Source organism: Aotus nancymaae, unplaced genomic scaffold (genome assembly GCF_030222135.1).
Source record: "Aotus nancymaae isolate 86718 unplaced genomic scaffold, 86718_ANA_hifiasm-v0.15.2.pri h1tg000029l, whole genome shotgun sequence".
NCBI classification, from domain to species: domain Eukaryota; kingdom Metazoa; phylum Chordata; class Mammalia; order Primates; family Aotidae; genus Aotus; species Aotus nancymaae.
This window is the reverse complement of record NW_026988442.1, coordinates 23,326,207-23,349,729: the sequence shown is the minus strand read 5'-3', so window position 1 is coordinate 23,349,729 and position 23,523 is coordinate 23,326,207. Positions and strand designations below refer to the sequence as shown.

Sequence of the window (23,523 nt, the reverse complement as noted above, 5' to 3'; positions counted from 1 at the left end):
CCCTCCAGGACAGGAAAGGGCTTTATGGCAGCCCCTGAGAATGAGCAAAACCTCAGGCAGGAGAGGCATGGGGTACAAGCCCCTGGAGCCTCATAGGCCAGTCAGCCCAAAATGTAGCCAGCAGACACCCTGCATGTGCATCACCCACTGGTGGCACTTAAAAATCCCTTTCTCCAGGTGCCTGACTCAGGGCCCAGGAACTTGCATATTTAGCCTGCAACACGCTGCATTTGAGTGTGACAAAGTTGTTCCACAGAGTCTTGGTGTAAGCTCTAGGAGACAAGGCAATGCCGTCCCCATTCTCACTGTGGGACACAGGTCATCCACCAATGCTGGCAGCCCTGCAGGTGGGTGGGTGACCAAGGCCTGTAGGGAGCAGCCAGTGACAGAGCCTGGAAAAGAAGCTAGGGTGGGGACAGGCTCCAGGCTGACAAATCACAAAAGCTCAGGGCATGAATTAGGTATGGTTCATCCATGGAAGCTGTAAGAGCATACAGCCCAGTCACATGGGCTGTGGTGTACAGGGTGGGAAGTGCCAAGCCTCCGCCCTCCTCAGCTCTACAGCAAGTACTAGGACACTGCCAGGATCAAGCATGGCATGACTGGGTATGGATGGATGGAGGTAGGGGGACCATAGGTAGGAGCTCCAGAGGGAGAGAGGGATGTGTCTGAGGCCAGACACACCTGAACTCTGGCACATTAACTCAGTCCCCATCCCCTGAGTTGGCCACATCTTTTGCCCTAGGTGAGGACCTGCCCCAAGTCCGCTCAACCTGAGCTCACAGGGATGGCCATGTGCCCATCCCATGAAACTGGCTGCTGAAAACCTCACTTCCTCATTTAAACCTTCTTGGACTTGGCATCTTCCCTGCTTTAATCCCCAGTGGCTCTTCCCAACCACCTGCCAAGCACTGTGCTCTGTAACTGCTGCCACAATTAAGGATTTAGGGCCACAAGGGTAGAGGCTCTGGCCTGTCCCACCCTCCCGCTCAGCCTTGGCCACTGAGGCAAGGGCCAGGCAAAGCCCTAATGCACCAACCCATCGTCCTCCTCTGCCCCCAGTCTCTGCCCACCGCCACCCCACCCCATGGCCAAGAGTACTCATAGCTTTGCAGAGATGCCCACTGGGTGCAGGGATGAGAGAAATTGCTCAAGGATCACTGGGCCCCTCTGCGGGAACAGAGTCAAAGGCCCAGGCCTGGGCTGTGCAGATAAGGCTGGCCTCTGAGGATGAGCATCCGGGTCCCAACATCCCAGAGAGGGCCCATGGGCCACCAGGGAACCACTGGCAGGGCCCAGGAGAGAGGCAGAGGAGGGCCCATGGGCCACCAGGGAACCACTGGCAGGGCCCAGGAGAGAGGCAGAGTCCAGATCAGCACAAAGAGAAAGGCAATTTTATTCTTCCAAAAAAAATGCACCAAGAGGGGTTGAGCACAGGAGCACCCCTGGCCATGCCCCCCATCCTAAGCAGGTCTGAGATGAGGCCAGGCCTGACCTGGGCTTGGGAGAAGCTGACTGGCCTCCCTGTGGCCTTTGGGAGGGAACCAGGCAGGCCTGGGTGTGGGGCTTTGCTGTTAGCACCAGGAGCCGCCCACAGCTGGGCTTGGCAACAGTGCAGCACATGGCCTTGTTGCCTCCACCTGAGAGTCTGGGGAGGGGCTGGTGGCAGAAGGCTCCCTGCAGGAGGTCACCTGAGTGACACTCAAATTCACAGACCCCCTCTGCACCCCCAACCCCTGTAAACATGAGAATGGGCTTGTGACCCGCCCCAGCACGTCAGGACAAGATGAGGGTCCGAGATGTGTGGCTGGGCTTCAGGCGGCCCAGGAGCTGCCGGGCTTTCTCCTGCATGAAGAGCTGGTCCCTGGTCCCCCCGCAGGCCACCGTCTTCCAGGCACTGGACATCTGGGAGGAGGCAAGAGGGTCACCACCCAGGCAGGGACTATGTGCTCCCAACAGACCCTAGTGACCCTGGCCAGGGAAGGGTGGAGTTGCGTCTCCCTTCCCTAGAAGCCAGAGCCTTCTTATTCTCTCTCTAGATTCCTGGTGACTCTGGACAAGTCACTCCCTGGCTGTGGGCTTCCTCAGCTGAAAAGCAGGAGGCTGGACAAGGACACATGGCCATGCACTGCCCCCCGCCACCTGCCAAACGCAGCACCAGCATCTCAAGGAGAAGCCACAGCCAGGAGTAGTGAGATGGGTCAGTAGCCTGAGGCCAGCCCCTGCCTAAGGGCAGACACGCACTAAGCAAACCAAATACAAAGATAATGACTTAGTTACAAGTGAAACCCAGGCCAGAAAAGAGAGAACGGCAGGGTGTCTCTAAGGCAGTGTCACTACGGTACGTGGAGTCAGGGAAGGCTTCCCCAAGTAAGCGGCAATGAGACTGAGAGAAGACTAAGTTAAGCAAACGCAGCCACAGGAAGGTACCAGGAAGAGCATCCAGGCAGAGGAACAGTATACGCAAAGGCCCTGAGCTAAGAAGGCTGGCACTGCAGGACCCCCAGGGATGGCCCGCACTCACAGGGGCAGGTGTTGCAAAGTGGCTTCGGGGCTTCTGGGCCACTGCTGCCTTCTCGGGCTTGGCCTGCAAGAAGCCCTGGTTGAGCAGGCTGTTGTCTTCTTTGATACCTGACAGGGTGAGGCTGGAGGAGCTTGAAGGGGCAGTTGTTGGCTGAAAGCAAAACCCAGACAAAGAGTCACCTTTTGCCACAAACTGGTAGAGGGAAGGAAAAACCCCGTAATTCCACCCCAGCAGCACCACCTCGTTGCTGGGACCTGGAAGAGGATACACACTTTTCTAAAGAACTTAATCTGCTCTAAAGTTCTTTAAAAAAAAAAAAACAAGTTAAAAAAAACATCTGTGTGCATTTCAGAGCCTGATTCAGTGATGTCTTAAGACACAGTCAGGCACTTGGGGGCACAGGAGCCCTGGGATAGGTGCCATGCAGCCCCCAGGCCGTAATAACATAATCAATAAACGTAGAGTATTACTGAGCATTATCGAATAATAAATAAAACACTCAATAATGAATGATGCCTTTATCACATGAAGCCTCAGGAGGAGCCAAGGTTGCTCCTAGTTTTCCTGGGCCCAGAAACATCCACAAGCATCATCAAAATGCGGCTTCAACCCCCAAGCACAGCAGAGTTGCACGAAGCACCTCCCAAGCCTTTCCAGGCTCTCTTCTGTGTTTGACACTGGGCCTTCCTGACTTAGGCTTGGCATCCCTTTTATAGGCAAAAAACGGGCTCAGGGAGCCTGAAAGATACCAAAGAGCAGTGATGGTGTCAGAACTCAAACCCAGGCCCACCTGACTCTCAATCTGTGCTCTTCACCTCCTGCAGTGACTTCTTTCTTTGTAGTAGTAATCTGGCTGCAGTGCACCTAAGTCCCCAGCCTGTCAGGGATCCCTGGCCAGGACAAGGTTTCTCTGCAAGGGCCGTGAGGGCAGCAGTCTACTTGGAAGATCAGGCAGCGCTTAACCTCTGTTCATGACGCCGCCGTGCCTCTCACTGCCTCCCCACTCTGAGCCAGGGCGAGCCAGCTCACCCCATTGTGAGCAGAGAGGGATCAGCAGCACAGCATGGTTTCTGGGGACTCAGGCTCTGCACAAGAAACAGCCCCCTTCCTGAGGTCGACCTGACTGTAGCACCTGGCACAGTGAGTGCACTGGCCTGGGGGCCAAACGGCACCCATCCCAGAGCCGACGTGTCCAAGTTCCTGGCTGTGCCTTAAGACACATCACTAGGCCAGGCGCTGTGGTTCGCACCTGCACTTTGGGAGGCTGAGGTGGATGGATCACCTGAGGTCAGGAGTTCAAGCCCAGCCTGACCAACATGGAGAAATCTCATCTCTACTAAAAATACAAAATTAGCCAGGCATGGTGACACATGCCTGTAATCCCAGCTACTTGGGAAGATGAGGCAGGAAAATCACTTGAACCTGGGAGGCAGAGGTTGCGGTGAGCCAAGATTGTGCAAAAGACACATATCACTGACCTCACTGACCATCTCTAGGGTCACTCCCATGAACAGAATGAAAAGGAGGGTGCTGGAGACCCAGACCCATGGGTTTTCAATATATCCTAGCCATTCAACTCTTGCCAAACAAAACCTTCTGTGAGAGACAAGCAGAGCTGCTGACTAAAGCCAGGAGTGGGTACCCAGACCCACCCTCCCTGCAGAGCCCAGTGTTCCAGAAGCCCAGTTGGAGAATCATCAGACTAACTCCACCTCGAGGGTCCTCTCCAAAACTCAACAGTTTCAAGGGCAGAACGCTTCTAAGGAGACCTCATTCTCCTGGGAGCAGCTCTGAAGTGGGGTGGGGGTGGCCGAACCCTTACCAATGACAGAGCCTTGGGCAGTGTGGACATCATCAGCTTCACATCCTCATCCACAATATCAAGAGCCAGAGACTTCCGGACTTTCTTGATGGGGCTCCGACGTACCTGGAGGTTGGGAGATAGGTGGGGGTTAGGGTGGGTGTCAGGATTCCCATGGTCAGCGCCTTGATGGTCATGGCCATGGCTGGTCACAAAACCAGGTCCTGCTACAGTGCAGACTTCGAGCAAGGCCCAGCTAGTGGGATCTGCTGTGAGAAGAACGGGGGCACTGGGAAAGTTAGGCCCCACGTCCCATTACAAACTGTGCCCAGGGTAGACCCTGTCCTCCCAGGCGCTGCAACCGTGAGCAGGAACACAGCATAAGCCTCCACCAAAGTGACCTGCCCTCACCCCAAATGGACCAGACACAGCCCCTCAAACAGGTCCAGCAGAGAATCATCCCAATAACACCTAATATACCACCCACAGGTTTATGGAAGCATAAACCCCTCAGGACAAGCCCCTCTACAAACGCTTAATACAAGCAAGGAATGCCCCATCCCTAACCCTGCACCTCACATAAGTAGGTCCAGCGTCTGCTCCAATATCAGGGAGGGGCTCTGAGAACCACAGCCCCCTCCACGCAATAGTGTGCCCAGCAGCAGCTGCCACGGCTCAGAATCACCATCCCCACCAAGGAGAGGCCAGGGAGTGCCCTGGAGGTGAGGACCCAAGATCTCTCCACCTGCACACAGGGTGCCAGCCCAAGCAAGTCCCGCCCTGGCTGACCAGCAACCTTCCCTCCTTACCTAACACCCCTGTACATCCCACCATTCCCAGCTCTCCCTTGAGGAGAGCAGTCTGGGGAAAAAGAGGAACACAAATAGACTTGAAGGGATCGCCCACTGTCACGAAAGCGAACAATGCAGTGGAAGGGATACTGGCATAGAATGGAGGCTTGGGATAGTCCCTTCCCTGCCCCCGGCCCAGAAGTCCTTGCAGACTCCACCTCACCTGAACCCATTCCCCCACCCCCAGCTCATACAGCCTGACATTCAGCCTGGTGCCCGGCTGCCTCATCCTGACCGCTCACCTCCATCTGAAGGATTCCCCTGGAACCTCCCTTTCTGTGGCCCTTGGCACCCTGTGAATTCAGTCACAGGTATCTGTCTAGCATCTGTCTCCGCCCATTGAACACTAAGGGGTGATCCAGTCTGGGTCTTAATCGCCGCTCAATCCACCACATCCAGCCCAGCCCCACTTCAGCAGGGTCCAAACATAATCCTGGATAAGTGAGTGAATCCTTTAAAGGGGAGCAGAGGAGGCTCCCAAAGACGACACTGGCCTTACCTTATCAGTTTCCTCAACAACCACCCTAAGAGAGGGGGCAAAGGTGACATGCTGCGCCCCCATTCTCCCCAGCGCCTCACTTTCTACTACCTGTCTCCAGATGCCTCCCGCTGCCACAGCTCCAACACCCCCCTGCCCGAGCTGGCAGCGGGAGGCTATCCCACCCCCACCCCACTCACCCCAGGCTTCCTCTTCTGCTTGTCCGGCCTGATGTCATCCTCGATGATGAGCTCGATGCCAGCCTCAGAGCGCAGCACCTCCTTCAAGTCCTCCTCCAGGTGAGGGGTCTGCGGCTGTGGGTAGGCGTGGGGTAGCCCATGTGAGATACCACACTCAGACTGTATGTGTGTGGGACAGTGGGGCCAACCCAGCTGCAGCTGGGCTATCCTGGGTAAGGCAGGAAGGAGATGCCAAGATGCTGATCTCACATGCATAATTCACAACCACTAACTGCTGCCTTGGACAAGCAGCTTATGACATTGATTCCCCGGGTCCTGCCATGGCTGGGAGCAGCCCAGAGACGCACAGTAACCCTCATACAGCCCTGTGTGATAACTGTCGTCTTACTCAGGTAGAAACAGAGGCTCAGAGATCAAGAGCCCGGCCGACAGTCACACAGCTGCTGAATTAGGACCCAGATAGCTCAAAGCCCAGGCTCATTCAACCCTTTGTTCCACACTAATGGGGGCTCTCAAACCCATTTCCCTTTCTCAGGCCTAGGGGTTCCAAGGACCTCTCCAGCTTCAGGCAGCAGAGAACAGGGGAGGGAGAGTGCTACTAAGGGTGAAAGGTGCGAAGCATAGCAAATGCTCCGAAGTCCCACAAAAAGCCCCTGCATACTTTAATTACAGCTTCCAAGCAGGGTCCCTGGAAAGCCTGCTTGACTCCATCGCAGGCCCAGGGGAGCCTCAGCCCCAGCCACCTTGGGCTTCACAGGAGGCTCCACGCAGTAGAAAGGGCAGGGGATCCACTGCAGACCCTGTTCACAGTCCAGTGCCTCCACAACCATGCCTTTCTCTCACCCTCCACTGATTTCTAAGACACCTGCATGTTACAGAAAGCCCAAGGTGCCAACTCCTTTTTTCACGGAGAAAATACAACCATCCCATCAACTGGGAAGAGTAGCGGGGAGAAGGGCAGCCTGCACACTGCAGGGAATAACCACGAGGGGCTTTCCAGTGCTCTGTAGGGAACCAGGAGTTGGTCAGAAGACAGGCCAGAGCAGCAACCTGCCACTTCTCTGAACCAGGCACAGTGTTATCTTTGCCTGAAACTGTTTTAGCTATAATGTTTCACATCGGTCTCCCCCATCCTGAGGCTGAGTGTCACAGGATACCACCATGTCTCCAGCACGTGCCTGCACATTCAGGTGCTCAGGAACAGTCAGGAGGTGACAAGGAACAGCCTCCGTTTCCCCATTTATACTATCAGGATCTCTGCCTCTTCTCAGGAGGAAGAATCAAGTGAGACCTCAGAGAGAAGGGTCCTGTGGATTAAACATGGTTGGATGAACCCATGAGACCCCACTGTGCAGAGATCCGTGGCAGCGACCATACCACATACCAGGGGCTTCAGGGGTCCGTACTTCTCCAGGGCATTCTTGAAAGGGGTTGGTGTGTGGGGAGTGTTGTCCATGGAGTACTTCTGATCTGGGGTTACAAACCTGCCAGGGGTCAGAGTAGGGGAATTAGTGACAAGAAAGGGGCTGACACCAGGCACTCTGCTACCCTGGCTCCACCTTCCCCCAGTCTGACCTTTGGCCCCAGCACAGGTTCTCTTCCCATCCCTCTCCCCACCCTGCAGGTCAAAGTCAGGGGCTCAGGGGAAACAGAAGGAACAGGAGAATCTAAGAGGGGCCAGGAGCACCAGACAGGTGGCAGAGAGCCGATAATGCTGCTCAGTCACAGTCCAGGCTTGGGACTTTCCAGAAAACAAGGTAGCCCATGGTCACACTTCAGGAACAGTAAGACGGGCACAGAGCAAGGCGGGAACCCAGGAAGATCCCATCCCTGCCCAGCTCTCCCTGGAGAGCCTGTGGTAAGCAGGATGGTGGCAGCACAATGAGGGAAAGCCAGGGCAAGAGGCGAGGCCAGAATCTCCCCAGGTCTCCATAGAGTTCACTGAGGTGATGGACACCCAGAGGGAACCCTTCAGCAGAGCAGAGAGGAACCCAGGACGGCCTGGTCCAGAAGCAGAACTGTAAGATGCTTCTATGAGATGTGGACCCGCCATGGGTGATTTCTGCCTGCCTCTGGAGCGGGGATAAGAGGCACCTCACACCCCAAAGAACCAGGGCTTGCAATACGGGGCTGGGCAAGCTGGCTGTGGGCAAATGTCAAATGTCAGCTCTGATGGAAGCTACCAGGTTCCACAAACACAAGCCGTTATGCTAGTACGTGACCTTCGTCACCTGGAGATGCCACCATGGCTAACTCTCGTGGCATAACCAGGGCATTTAAAGGATGAAAGAAACACCCCAGGTAGCCAGGGACTCAAGTAAAGAGGCCAACTCCTAGACACGGCAGCCTGGGGCCTGGCCGCCTCCACTTCCCGCAGCTGGCCAGCCACTCCGTGGGGAGATAAAAAGCTAGAACAAGCGCAGACCATTCTTTTCTTCCTTCCTCAGCACCTAGAGATTAGGCAGGATCCAGTCTCTTCCCAAACCCTTGTTATCCCCCACCTGGGACACAGAGATCCCCCTCTGTAAGGAAGAGTGAAGACAGATAAGCACAGGTCAAATATACACATCTCGCAGTTCAAACCACAACTCAAAGAGGGGAATCTGAGCCACTCAAGCATCTCCATGGGACACAGCATTTCTAAGAAGCATGAGAAAGTTCCAGAACCTCTCTAATTTGTGGCATCAACAAGGACTAAGAGCACATACCACACATGGCCAAAGGCAGTGGCTCACACCTGCAATCCATGAGAGGATCATCTGAGGCCATGAGTTCAAGAACAGCCTGGATAACACAGAGAAACTCCATCTCTACTTAAAATTAAAAAAATCAGCCAGGTGTGGTATTCCCTGTAGTCTCAGCTACTCAGGAGGCTGTGGCAGGAAGATCACGCATGCCCAGAATTTGAAGCTGCAGTGAGCCATGAATGCACCACTGAACTCCAGCCTGGGTGAAGAAGAGAGACTTTGTTTCACAAAAAAAAGAGTATATACGCCTGTAATCCCAGCACTTTGGGAGGCCGAGGCAGGTGGATCATGAGGTCAAGAGATCGAGACCATCCTGGTCAACATGGTGAAACCCCGTCTCTACTAAAAATACAAAAAATTAGCTGGACATGGTGGCACGTGCCTGTAATCCCAGCTGCTCAGGAGGCTGAGGCAGGAGAATTGCCTGAACCCAGGAGGCGGAGATTGCGGTGAGCCGAGATTGCGCCATTGCACTCCAGCCTGGGTAACAAGAGTGAAACTCCGTCTCAAAAAAAAAAAAAAAGAGTATATACACACATTAGAAAATGCGAGTCGGGCACGGAGGCTCACGCCTGTAATCCCACCAATTTGGGAGGCCAAGGTGGGCAGATCACCTGAGGTCAGGAGTTCAAGATAAGCCTGACCAAAATGGCGAAACTGTGTTTCTACTAAAAATACAAAACTTAGCCAGGCTTGGTGGCAGGCACCTGTAAATCCCAACTACTCGGGAGGCCAAGGCAGGAGAATCGCTGGAACCTGGGAGGCAGAGGTTGCAGTGGGCCAAGATTGCATCATTGATTGCACTCCAGCCTGAGTGACAGAGCAAGACTCCGTCTTTAAAAAAAAAAAACCCTCAGGGAGAGGCCAAGCACAGTGGCTCACACTTGTAATCCCAGCACTTTGGGAGGCTGAGGCAGGCACATCACGAGGTCAGGAGTTCAAGATCAGCCTGACCAACATGGTGAAACCCTGTCTCTACTAAAAATACAGGCATGGTGGCGCGCACTCATAGTCCCAGCTACTCAGGAAGCTGAGGCAGGAGAATCACTTGAACCTGGGAGGCAGAGGTTGCAGTGAGCCAAGATCGCACCATTGCACTCCTGCCTGGGAGACAGAGAGATTCCGTCTCAAAAAAAAATTTTTTTTTGTAGAGACATGGTCTCCCTATGCTGTTGCCCAGGCTGGTCTCAAACTCTAGTCTCAAGTGATCCTCCCACCTCAGCCTCCCAAGTGCTGGTATTATAAGTGTGAGCCATTGAGCCAGACACTGGAGACTGATTTCTGACTAAGGGATTCACAAATCTTTTCCCAAAATTATGTATCATTATCAGGGCTAAAATTCCTGAGCTTATTTCTGAGTCACAAAATAAAAGCGATTTCCTCCTACAGCAAATGTATCAAGCAGAGGAATAGTTAAGCAACTGTCTCTATCTGGAATTTAGAATCATGATGACCCAAGTAGGTAAACTTATTTACAAGCACCTCCATGAAAGCAGGTTAGCGAGCAACCTGTACAGGCTTCCAGACAGAAAACGCTGTGCTCAGCAAACTCAGCAGGAATGCGGCCTCCACTCCTGACAGAGAGACTGGGACACTTTCGTCCTGCGCATAGGCTGCTCAAACACAACAAATTTGCACCTGAAACCTTACAAAGGGGAAGAGATTATGTTTTTCAGGCTAATTTGGACTATCTCCGTTCCTAAGACAGAAAATTATCAAATGCAGGCCAGGTGCAGTAGCTCACACCGATAATCCCAGCATTTTGGGAGGCTGTGGCAGGAGGATCACTTTGAGGCCAGTTTAAGAACAGCCCAAGCAAAGTAACAAGACCTCGCCTCAAAAAATTTTAATTAGTTGAGCATGGTGGCATGCACCTCCTAAGTGCCAGGTACTTAGGAGGCTGAGGCAGGAGGATCACAAAAAAGGAAACTATTAAATTAAAAACTACAAATGAGGAAAAGCAAAGGTGGAGCCCCAGACTATACTGACAAAAATGATAAATCATGGTGGCCAGAAAGGAGGGGGCTTTCTTAAAACAGTCTCCAGTGTTATTCCAAGGGTGCTCCCTCCCCACTGTTCCACCAGTGGTCCTGAGGCCCATGGTGTGGCATTGCTGAGGGAGAGGACAGGAAGGTGGAGGGCATTGCAGCACTCACGCAGCATGTTTCTGGTGCAGGGGTGTCTTGTCCCGGTGCAGTGGTGTGGTGACCACCACCTTCTGGCTACACACTGGGGTGGATGTCAGTGAGGGGCTCTCCAGCTCCAATGTGTCCTGTTTATTCCAGAAGTTCAGAAACTGCCGAAGAAGAGAGAGGGAACAAGACAAAATGATGACCTGCGTGCGGATTCCTGAGGCCTCAGGGAGTCATGGGAAGAGACCCTTGAGTCCCTCCCCCAGAACATCTGCTCTCTGACACTGAGGTCCCCTCCTGACCCATCAGACACCAGAGAACAAGGACTGAGACAGATCGATGGCAGGAGGCCACCAAGCAGGTTCACACAGACCTCTGCGCTTCCGTCACCCTAATACTAGCTTTTGCCATCTCTACCCTTGAGTGCTGACAAGGCAGTTAAAGCACAGGAAGCCAACTGCAGGAGAGCGACTCCTTCACAGAAGAAATAAAACTAGCTCTGAACTGATCTGTGAAGGCACAGAGCATGTGATAGCTGTAGTGATGCTCGTGCCCGGCCGAGATAGGGCCTTTAAAGGGGTAAGTTAGACTGGGCACAGTGGCTCACACCTGCAATCCCAGCACTTTGGGAGGACGAAGTGGGCGGATCACCTGAGGTCAGGAGTTCGAGGCCAGCCTGGCCAACATGGTGAAACTCCATCTCTACTCAAAATACAAAAACTAGCCAGGCGTGGTGGTGAGCACCTGTAATCCCAGCTACTCGGGAGGCTGAGGCAGGAGAATTGCTTGAACCCCAGAGGTAGAAGTTATAGGGAGCTAAGAGTGAGACAGAGTGAGACTCCATCTCATAAATAAATAACGTGGTAAGTTACAGCCTGACAAACAAGGTTAAACCACCTCTACTAAAAATACAAAACTTCGTCTGGGCGAGGTGGCTCACACCTGTAATCCAGGCACTTTGGGAGGCTGAGACAAGCGGATCATGAGGTCAGGGGTTCAAGACTAGCCTAGCTAACAGTCAAATCCTGTCTCCATTAAAAATACAAAATATTAGCTGGGCATGATGGCAGGTGCCTGTAATCCTAGCTACTCGGGAGGCTGAGGCAGGAGACTCACTTGAACCCGGGAGGCAGAGGTTGCAGCGAGCTGAGACCACACCACTGCACACATACCCACCCAGGCAACAGTGCGAGACTCCATCTGAAAAAAACACAAAAAACAAAAAACAAAAAACAAAACAAAACTACCAGGTGTGGGTGGGGGGCACCTATAATCCCAGCTACTCGAGGCGCCTGAGGTGGGAGCATTGCTTCAACCCAGGAGGTGGAGACTGCAGTAAGCTGAGATCATGCCACTGTACTCTAGCCTGAGCAATAGAGCGAGACTGTATCTCAAAAAAATAAAATAGTAAGTTAAAGTCATTACAGTGGGCCCTAATCCAGTAACTGGTATCCTTATGTTATAAAATAAGAGGTTTTAAAAGAGAATAGATTAGGACACAGGCAACCATGTGAAAACACAGGATGAGCCAGCATCTACAAGCCAAGGAGAGAGGCCTCAGAAGAAACCAACGCTGCTAAATTTGTTGTCAAAGCCACCCAGTCTGTGGTACTCTGTTAAGCAGCCGGAGCAAACCAATATACGGTCTCTTTCAAAATGCCACTAGCCATCCTGACCCGTGATGACAGGGTGGCCTCCTGCACCAGGCCACCTCAGAGCCTTGCTCTCTCCCACAGCCTCACAAGAAGAGCAGACCTAATGAGAGCCAAAGACCTAGGTTATACTTAAGCCCACCAAGGCCCTGCGCCACCCACCACTCCTAGCCCTGAGCTCCACACCTCCACTCTGCCCTTCCTTTTCTGTGCCTTTGGTCAAGGTGCTCAAGGAGACCCAGCCCAGACACCTCTCTGCAGGAAGACCAGGTGCCTCCCACGACCTTTATCTCAGAGAGACCCTGGCACCCGTCCCCGGCTCCCCTGAAGCTCTGTGGTGCCTAACAGAGCACCCAGGGGCAACACCTGTAACAGTGAGTTCTCAGTGACTTTGCAATTGCTATCACCATGGCACCTCCCACACTCTATTCTGATTAATTCATTACAAGCCTATCCTCAGCACTGGCTATCCCAGGTCTTCCCAGCACTGGGGACACCCCATCATCTTCATCTTTGCTCCCCAATGCTAGCAAGTCTGCTATGAAATAGGTTCCATAAATGGACTGAACAAACACAACAGTTCTCTTCCCCTTCATTACCCAGTTACCACCATCCCCTTCTTCCTCCGCCTCCTGGCAGTCTTCCTGGACTTGCCCACACTAGATACATGTATGCAGCACCATAAGCCTTCTCCTTCATCCTGCCTCTCACATTTCTGGGTCTTGTTTACTTAACTGGTCTTCCTATCAGAGCATGAGCTGCATGAGGGCAGAGCCAGGTCTGGTTTGCTCACCCATGCCCCCAGCACTGAACATCAGGTGTCTGTACCGACCCAATAAGTAGCCAGAGTGGGGTCCACGCACCTGGGAGGGTGAGAAGGGCAGGGTCTTAACAGGTGTGCTCTTGGGGGTGAGGCTGTTACAGGAATCCAGGAAAGACAGAGTGGTGCTATTCTCAGTGACAGGGGACAGAGCCACACGCCTCTTCCTCTGCCGCTTGAGCACTGAGGGCGGCGTGCCAATGCCGGAGCCCCCAACTTCAGTGCTGGGGGAGATGGGGATCAGCTCGCCCCGGCTGCTCCGACTGAGGTCCGAGATGGTGTGGCCATCCAGGCGGTACTCGGTCACACTGGGCACCGGGGCGGCAGGCTGGCGGAGTGGCAGGACCTGCTGCTGATGTGACGCTTGCGGCTGCACCAGGTTGTTGTTGATACTGTCCTCTGCAGATGGCTCCTCAGGGAGGTCAAATTTACTCAAGTCACACCAAGCATCGGGGTCCTGTCCAGGGAGGGAGGTTAAAATTGCAATTACTCTGCTTTTAATACAAGAGGACTTGTCCATTAAGGGAAATGTGTAAGTGTCAAGTATGAACCTACAGCCCAGGACTAATCATTAATATCTCACATATTTCCTCAGAGTTTTCTATGACTGTACATATTTTCATAGATTCTTTTTTTCCTTAAAAAGACAGGGTCTCTGTTGCCCAGGTTGGAGTACAGTAGCACAATCACAATCACAGTTCACTGCAGGCTTGAATTCCTGGGCTCAAGTGATCCTCCCACCTCAGCCTCCTGAGTAGCAGGGACTACAGACATGTACCAAGACTCTTGGCTAATTTATTTATTTATTTTTTAGATGAAGTCTTGCTCTGTCACCCAGGCTGGAGTACAGTGGCACGATCTCCACTCACTGCAACTTCTACCTCGTGGGTTCAAGCAGTTCTCCTGCCTCAGCCTCCCGAGTAGCTGGGACTACAGGTGTGTGCCACCACACCCAGCTAATTTTTGTATTTTTAGTACAGACAGGTTACGGGTTTCACCATATTGGCCAAGCTGGTCTCAAACTCCTGACCTCATGACCTACTCGCCTCAGCCTCCCAAAGTGCTAGGATTTCAGGGTGAGCCACCGTGCCTGGCCTTGGCTAATTTTTGTAAAAGCTTTTTTATAGACAGTGCTTCGCTATGTTTCCCAGGCTGGTCTCGAATTCGTGGGCTCACATGATCCTCCCAAAGTGCTGGGAGTATAGGCATGAACCACAGTACCCCACTTGCACATTATTTTTACAGAAGGAAATACAGAGCATTGAATGGGATGTCGCTCATCATTGGTGCCTCCTTGGGGCAGCTCACAAAAGTTGTTTCCAATCCCTACAATTCTGCTAGGGAAGTCACTAGCCATCCTGACCCATGATAAGCTTTCGCTTTCATACCAAGGAAGATAAGCTAAGGGGATTCGGACTTCTAAGAAGTCCATGAATCACTCCAGGTTTTCCCTCCTTTACTCAATAAATCACAATACAAACCAAAAGTCCTCTGGACACAGAGGCTTCCACTTTGGTCTGTGGGGATCTGGCCTCTGAGTGGACCCCAGTGCTAATGGCAAGTTCTGGTTCCCAGGACTTACAGGAGCCTGGGGCAGTTCACTCCCAAAGGTGAAGGCCACCTGGGGGCAGGACCAACCTCAAGCCCATACCCCAACCTCACGGTGGCCCCAGCACTGCAGACGTCTGGTAGACGAGAAGTAGATCCTACAAGGACCACCTGGAGTGGATAGAGCAGGGAAGGGAGGACGGATTTTCTACACAAGCAGTAACTCTCCCAACAGATGAAGAAGATCATTGTGGAAATAGCCTGAGTGCTGAGCCAGACAGCAGGGTCTGACTCCTGTTCCTGGAGGACACCAGCTGTGTGACACTGGTCAAGTCTCCTAGCCTCTCTGAGCATGGGGTGCTCTCACTACTCACCTCACAGGTTGTTAAAGACCAATGAAGAGCCCACACATTATGTATGAAGTGAAGGGCCTGGCATGTGGCAAGCACTCAAATGTTAGGTACTGTCATTACTCATTAAGCATCAGGTATGGCAATCAATACAAGTGAGCTATGCCTGCCAAGCAAAAGGAAACAGAACGGTCTGAGGTAAAGGGAGGTGATGCTGTGGTACACACAGTGTGCCAGGCATAGAGAGACCGACTCTCATCTTAGCACTCCCCTCAGGGCTGGCGGGAGAGATGGTGTCCAGTGCTTGCTTCAGAGCTATGCTGAGAATCCACGAATGTGCTGGTGCCTGTCAAACTCCTCCGAAACCCCCTGGAGGTGGGGGCACCACAGACAGACCCTGTAGCTGGTTCCAGTCCCAGCCACTGGGGTCAAGAGGTGAGATCTAGAGTGAAAGAGGGCCTGAGCAGATGGCCCTCCAACCCTTCATCAGGTAATAGCGGGAGCACAGCATGGCAGTCAAGACCACCAAGCGTAGCTGCTGTGCAACCCTGGGTATACTACTTGATCTCTCCGAGCCTCAGTCTGACCTATAAAACAGGAACGACACACCTCACAGGATACCACACAGACTGTATGTGAAGCTCAGAGCCCGGCAGTTAGTAGATGTTCTAGGACGGCAGACACTCATGTGGGAAAGCGAACGTGGACCCATCATACTGAACTCCCCACCCCAGTGATCAGGCCTCTGGTCTTTCACCTCCCAAAACCCGCTCTAAACTGCAGGCCTGGCCAATGCAGCCAGAAGCTGGGGTGTCACACCAAGAAGCCCTCCTCAAAGGACACAACCCCACAGCCAACACAGTAACCACAACACGGGCTCAATGCCTGCCCCATCCTGAGTAACCAGAACCCACTCACCACTCCAAGACCAGCATCAAGCCTTGGCACTTCCTGGGGACCTCTTTAGGGAGGCCCAACCATGTGTGATGTCACAAATACCACGCTGTCCTGTGCTGTCACCTGCCAGTCAACCTTTAGGACTCAGTGCAGTGACACCTCCGCTGGGCAGCCTTCCCAGCCCACCCTGTGCCATACATAGAAGTCAGATGCTACCACAAACTCCCACTGCACACACTGGGAGCTCCCCAAGAACAGGGACTGCGTGGTGACAACCCTGGTGTCCCCAGACCTTGAGTCAGTAACTGTTAGCGACAGAATGGGCAAAAGGATGTGGGCCCGCAAGAGAAGCATTCCTGCCAGGAGTGCTCTGTGCCACTGCGAAGTGCTGCAACCAACATACCGACTCGATCAAGTCCAGGGCTTCAGACAGGCTAGAACCCACAGCAGGGATGAGGAGGTTTGTAGCCTCCACCACCCACTTGTAGGGCAGGCTCATTTCCGGCGGGGAGCCTTCCTGGTCCTCACGCTTCGGGAATTCCTCCAAGGGCTCTGGTGTTCGTACTGCATCCAGATCTGTAGGGATGGGCTCCTGCTCCTTCCAAGTGGTAGCTGCTGTAAGTTCCTCCTCACTGCTTTCCTCCTCCTTCATGGTAGGAAGGCCGGAGGGCCAGCTGGTCAGAAGACTTCCCTGTAAGACACAAGAATACACCATTTGGATTTTGCTGAGATACAGACGATACGGTAGTTGCCAGCTACAACACACAACCTGAATCTAAGAAGGAAACTCCGATGAACCCAAATAGACAAACATTCTACAAAAGAATTAGCCACACCATCTACTTCAAAATTAAATGCAATGTCTGGTCCTAGACCACATCATGGGCAGAAAAACATGGAATATAAACTGTAGATAAGCATCCTGAATTAAGCTTAAATTCCCTGTACTGAATTTAACTTTACTGTGTTTATATAAGTGAATGGCCTTATTCTTAGGAATCTATGCTACATAACTAACTCTCAAAGGGCTCAGATGAAAGAAGTAATACACAGAGGTTGGGTGCAGTGGCTCACACCTGTAATCCCAGCACTCTGGGAGGTGGAAGTGGGTGGATCACCTGGGGTCAAGAGTTTGAGACCAGCCTGGCCAACATGGTGAAACCCCATTCCTACTAAAAATACAAAATATTAGCCAGCCATGGTGGCAGGCACCTATACTCCCAGCTACTTGGGAGGCTGAGGCAGAATCGCTTGAACCTGGCAGGTGGAGGTTGCAGCGAGCTGAGATCACGCCATGGCACTCCAGCCTGGGCAACAAGACCAAAACTCCACCTTGAAAAGATAAAAAAAAATAAACTTTTAATGCTTAAATAAAAATTTTAAAATTAGATAGAGGACCAGGTGCTCATGACTGTAATCCCAGCACTTTGGGAGGCTGAGGCAAGAGGATCCCGTGAGTTCATGAGTTCAAGATTGCAATGAGCTATATGATCATACCACTGCACTCCAGCCTGGGCAACATTGCAAGACTCTGTCTAATAAAAAGTTGGAGAGGGGGAGCTGGGGGCAGTGTCTCACACCTGTAATCCTAGAACTCTGAAAGTTTCAGGCAAGAGAACCCCTTGAGTTCATGAGTTCAAGGTTGCAGTGAGCTGTAATCACACCACTGCACTCCAGCCTGAGATACAGAGCAAGACCCCATCTCATTAAAAAAAAAAAAAAAAAAGGCTGGGTGAGGTAGCTCACGCCTGTAATCCCAGCACATTGGGAGGCTGAGGCGGGCAGATCACCAGGTCAAGAAATGGCGACCATCCTGGTCAACATGGTGAAACCCCATCTCTACTAAAAATACAAAAAAAATTAGCTGGGCGTGGTAGTGTGTGACTATAATCCAAGATACTTGGGAGGCTGAGGCAGGAGACTTGCTTGAACCCAGGAGGCAGAGGTTGCAGTGAGGCAAAATTGCACCACTGCACTCCAGCCTGGTGACAGAGCAAGACTCCGTCTCAAAAAAAAAAAAAAGACTGGATGCAGTAGCTCATGCCTGTAATCTCAGCACTTTGGGAGGCCGAGGGGGGCAGATCACCTGAGGTCAGGAGTTTGAGACCAGCCTGACCGACATGGAAAAACCCCATCTCCACTAAAAATACAAAATTAGCTGGGTGTGGTGGTGCATGCCTATAATCCCAGCTACTCAGGAGGCTGAGGCAAGAGAATCGCTTGAATCCGGGAGGCTGAGGTTGCAGTAAGCTGAGATCAGGTCATTGCACTCCAGCTTGGGCAACAGAGCAAAACTCCGAACATCCCACCAATTAAAAACATGAACAAACAAAAAGTGAATTTTACTGTATGTAAATCATACCTTTATATAAGATAAAAAAAGAATCTACAAAACTGGGAAAAAATAGTTACTACATGATAAAGGAGTAACAGAGTAACATTCTTAACATACAAATAAAATTTACAAATCAAAAACAAGACAAAAAAAAAGGGAAGACCAAGGCAAATAACAAATTAAGGGGCAATTTGTTACTCACCCTCATTAGTAAAAGAAATGAAAACCAAAACTTTTTTTTTTTTTTTTGAGACAAAGTCTCTGTTGCCCACACTGGAGTACAAAGGCACACTCTCAATTCACTACCACCTCTACCTCCCAGGTTCAAGTAATTCTCATGCCTAAGGCTCCTGAACAGCTGTGGACTACAGGTATGCACCACCATGCCTGGTTAATGTTTTGATTTTTCTTTTTTTTGAGACAGAGTCTCACTCTCTCGCTAGGCTGAAGTGCAATGGCGTCACCTCACTCACTGCAACCTCTGACTCCCTGGTTCAAGGGATTCTCCTGCCTCAGCCTCCCGAGCAGCTGTGATTACAGGCATGCACCACCATGCCCAGCTAATGTTTTTTTTTTTTTTGAGACGGAGTTTCGCTTTTGTTACCCAGGCTGGAGTGCAATGGCACGATCTCGGCTCACCGCAACCTCCGCCTCCTGGGTTCAAGCAGTTCTCCTGCCTCAGCCTCCCGAGTAGATAGGATTACAGGCACGCACCACCATGCCCAGCTAATTTTTTGTATTTTTAGTAGAGACGGGGTTTCACCATGTTGACCAGGATGGTCTCGATCTCTTGACCTCGTGATCCACCCGTCTCGGCCTCCCAAAGTGCTGGGATTACAGGCGTGAGCCACCTCGCCAGGCCAATTTTTTAGGTTTTTAGTAGAGACGGGGTTTCACCCATATTGGCCGGGCTGGTCTCAAACTCCTGGCCTCAACTGATCTGCCAGCCTCAGCTTCCCAAAGTGCTGGGAATACAGGCACGAACCACCATGCCTGGCCAACATATGCAATTTATTTGTCAATTATATCTTAATAAAGCTGAAACAAAAGATCAACTCCAAAGTAATTCAATTAAATTAAGAACACGTAATGAATTTGTTGCTTATTAAAACTGGCAAAGATGTTTTTTATATAACCATAGCCAATACTGACAATGAGGTTAGAAACAAGCAGTCCCATATAATGCTGACAGCAGGATTAAACTTTACAATCCTTCTGGCAGTAATTCAGTAATGCTGATGAAAACTTCAAACATCCACACTATTTTACCCAACCATTCCATATCTATAAAATCAACCAGCCGGGTGCCGTGCTCACACCCGTAATCCCAGCACTCTGGGAGGCTGAGGAGGGTGGACCATGAAGTCAAGGGATCGAGACCATCCTGGCCAACATGGTGAAACCCCATTTCTACTAAAAATACAAAAATCAGCTGGGCATGGTGGCACACGCCTGTAGTCCCAACTACTCAGGAGGCTGAGGCAGAAGAATCGCTTGAACCTTGGAGGTGGAGGTTGCAGTGAGCCGGGATTTCACCACTGCACTCCAGCCTGGTGACAGAGCCAAGACTCATCTAAAAAAAAAAATGAACCACATAGTTACAATGATATTCATTATAGCACTGATGGAAATAGTAACAGATCAACATAATGGTTTTAAGTAAGATAAAGCATATTCAGGAATGCTGGAGATCTGAATACACATAACAACATGGAAAGGTGTATTAAATAGAAAAAGAAAACTGTAGAACAATAAGATATAGGGCCAGGCGCGGTGGCTCACGCCTGTAATCCCAGCACTTTGGGAGGCCGAGGCGGGTGGATCACGAGGTCAAGAGATCGAGACCATCCTGGTCAACAAGGTGAAACCCCGTCTCTACTAAAAATACAAAAAATTAGCTGGACATGGTGGCACGTGCCTGTAATCCCAGCTACTCAGGAGGCTGAGGCAGGAGAATTGCCTGAACCCAGGAGGCGGAGGTTGCGGTGAGCCGAGATCGTGCCATTGCACTCCAGCCTGGGTAACAAGAGTGAAACTCCGTCTCAAAAAAAAAAAAAAAACAAAAAAAAAAACCAATAAGATATAATCTAATTTTATGCCAGGCACAGTGGCTCATGTGTGTATTCCCAGCACTTTGGGAGGCCAAGCCTGGAGAATCACCTGAGGTCAGGATTTCGAGACCAGCCTGGTCAACATGGTGAAACCCCATCGCCACTAAAAATACAAAAATTAGCCAGTGTGGTGGCGCACATCTATAATCCCAGCTACTCAGGAGGCTGAGGTAGAAGAATCACTTGAACTCAGTAGGCAAGGGCTGCAGCAAGCCGAGATGATGCCACTGCACTCCAGCCAGTGAAATAGAGCAAGACCTCGTCGCTAAATAAATAACTAACTAAACAAGCAAGCTTATTAACCTTAAAAAGTGTTGGCAGGCATATTCAACAATATATTGATTCTTTCTGAAAGTTGAGATGAGCAGGCTCAGCCTTCTGCATTGCCCAATCCTAAGAAGTTGTTAGTTTTTGCAATGATCACGCATTACTTCTGAAGCAGAGGAAGCAATTTTATAATGGCAAGCACTGACCAGTGAGTGGGGGCAGTTGGGTGTGTTCCCATATATGAATTAACAGGCAAAATTCTTCTAGCAGTAATCTAAGAAAATGTATTAAGAGGTTTCTGTTCATTTTTTCAAATTTAAAATAAAAATTTTTTTAAGACAGAGTCTCGCTGTCACCCAGGCTGGAGTGTGCAGTGGTGCAAACTTGGCGCACTGCAACCTCTGCCACACCGATTCAAGTGATTCTCAATTCTCATGCCTCAGCCTCCCGAGTAGCTGGGATTACAGGCCAGTGTCACCACGCCCACCTTGGTCTCTCAAAGTGCTGAGGTAACAGGTGTAAGCCACCACGCCTGGCCTGTTTGCTTTTCTAAAAGCAGAGTCTTACTCTGTTGAACTATTGGGCTCAACTGAACTTCCTGCTCCAGGCTCGAAAGTAGCTGGAACTACAGGTGTATGCCACTGTACCCAGCAATTTTTTTTTTTGGTAGAGCTAGAGTCTCCCTATGTTGCCCAGGCTGGTCAACAACTCCTGGTCTCAAGCAATTCTCCCACTTGGCCTCCCAAAATGCAGGAGTTACAGGAATAAGCCACAACACTCAGCCAAGAGGGTTCCCCCCAACCACCAAATATATCTGTCCATCTCTAGGACTTTTTTTTTTTTTTTAAGATGGGGTTTCACCATGATGGCCAGGCTGGTCTTGAACTCCTGATCTCAGGTGATCCACCCACCTCAGCCTCCCAAAATGCTAGGATTACAGGCGTGAGCCACCACGCCCGGCCTCATCTCTAGGACTTTCTCAAGACATAACTGCACAATGAAGCAGTGATTTGGCAACAAGGATGACTACTGAAGTTTTATCTCTAGTAACAAAAAACAGTAATATCCTTATCTTCATCAGTAAGAAACTAGTTTAATATGGCTGCGTGGTGGCTCATGTTGTAATCCCAGCACTTTGGGAAGCTGAGGCAGGCGGATCACGAAGTCAAGACCCACCTGGCCAACATAGCAAAACTCCATCTCTACTAAAAAAGACAAAAAAATTAGTCGGGCATGGTGGCGCATGCCTGTAGTCCCAGCTACCTAGGAGGCTGAGGTAGGATAATCACTTGAACCCAGGAGGTGGAGGATGCAGTTAGCAGAGATCACGTCACTGCACTCCAGCTTCTGCAACAGAGTAAGACATCGTGTCAAAAAAAAAAAAAAAAGAAAAAAGAAACTAGTTAAATAAAAAGCACACCAGAAATATGACACTGGAGAGAAATGGGTAAGGCTGAAAGCAAAAGTCTGGGCACGGTAGCTCATGCCTGCAATCCCAACACTTTGGGAGGCTGAGGCGGGTGGATCACCTGAGGTAAGGAGTTCGAGACCAGCCTGGCCAACGTGGTAAAACCCCATCTCTACTAAAAATAAAAAAATTTGCCAGGCATGGCAGCACATCCCTGTAATTCCAGCTTCCCAGCTACTTGGGAGGCTGAGGCAGGAGAATCATTTGAACCCAAAAGGTAGAGATTGTAGCAAGCAGAGATGGCGCCACAGTACTCCAGTCTGGGCAAGAGCGAGACTCTGTCTCAAGAAAAAAAAAAAAAAAAAAAACTGACCTCCTGTCCTTAGGGTCATGGTCTGAGGCTCGGTCCCAGCACAGCCAGCACTTCAAACACAGTGTCAGGGGACAAAAGTCAAGTCAATAACTAGCTTTCAGCACAGTCGAGTTTTGAGAGACTAACAATCAGTTATCTCTGTCCTATGCTAAAAGTCTTCTATGAGTTGCCTGATGCCCACTGTTTCTCTTTGTGGAACAGAGATCTTTTCTTCAATCAGAAGTAAAAGATCGAAAGCATACTACTTAGATGTACAAGAAACTGTCAGAAGACTCCTCTGGTTAAGAGATGCACAGGGAGTTGAAACTAGAAAATGAAGTAGTTTTTACTGTTCATTTTATACCTTTCTCTACCATTTGAAAGTCATCCAACAGGGGAATTCATACTGGGAAAATCGAGAGACAGTCTCTAAAATTGAAAAGTCAAGAAATAGAGCAAAAACATAATATATTGCTCTAGCAGGGCATTGTGGAAGAATTGTAGCTGTCAACAAGTTACCTCTAGCCAATAAAAAGAGGGAAAAGGGCCGGGCGTGGTGGCTCACGCCTGTAATCCCAGCACTTTGGGAGGCCGAGGCGGGTGGATCACGAGGTCAAGAGATCAAGACCATCCTGGTCAACATGGTGAAACCCTGTCTCTACTAAAAATACAAAAAATTAGCTGGGCATGGTGGCGCGTGCCTGTAATCCCAGCTACTCAGGAGGCTGAGGCAGGAGAATTGCCTGAACCCAGGAGGCGGAGGTTGCGGTGAGCCGAGATCGCGCCATTGCACTCCAGCCTGGGTAACAAGAGACACTCCGTCTTGGGAAAAAAAAAAAAAAAGAGAGAGAAAAAAGATTTTTAAAAATTATTAAATAGTTCACACCATTACAGAAAAGATTAGAATACAGTATAGAGGACAATTATGTTACCTACCACATATCCAGCATCATCAAATCTTAATGTTTTGTCATGCTTGCTTCAAATTGTTATTTTATTTATAAATAAAAGCTGAAGTTGGCCGGGCACGGTGGCTCATGCCTGTAATCC

The 23,523-nt window shown here is 50.7% G+C and overlaps 1 protein-coding gene across 1 annotated transcript in view; it reads right to left on the bottom strand.

Moving 5' to 3' along the window:
• Positions 1–1,372: 1,372 nt before the first annotated feature.
• The window catches only part of MYBL2 (MYB proto-oncogene like 2), a 44,170-nt gene continuing 22,019 nt past the window's right edge, over positions 1,373–23,523 (bottom strand). Inside the window, exons 7-14 of the mRNA XM_012467217.3 lie at positions 16,404–16,691; positions 13,249–13,662; positions 10,758–10,897; positions 7,239–7,338; positions 5,855–5,968; positions 4,347–4,451; positions 2,525–2,674; positions 1,373–1,905 (exon numbers count right to left, since the gene is read on the bottom strand). Of these exons, the coding sequence (XP_012322640.1) occupies positions 1,777–1,905; positions 2,525–2,674; positions 4,347–4,451; positions 5,855–5,968; positions 7,239–7,338; positions 10,758–10,897; positions 13,249–13,662; positions 16,404–16,691 (1,440 nt within the window). The 3' untranslated portion in view covers positions 1,373–1,776. The remainder of the gene's footprint in view (positions 1,906–2,524; positions 2,675–4,346; positions 4,452–5,854; positions 5,969–7,238; positions 7,339–10,757; positions 10,898–13,248; positions 13,663–16,403; positions 16,692–23,523) is intronic.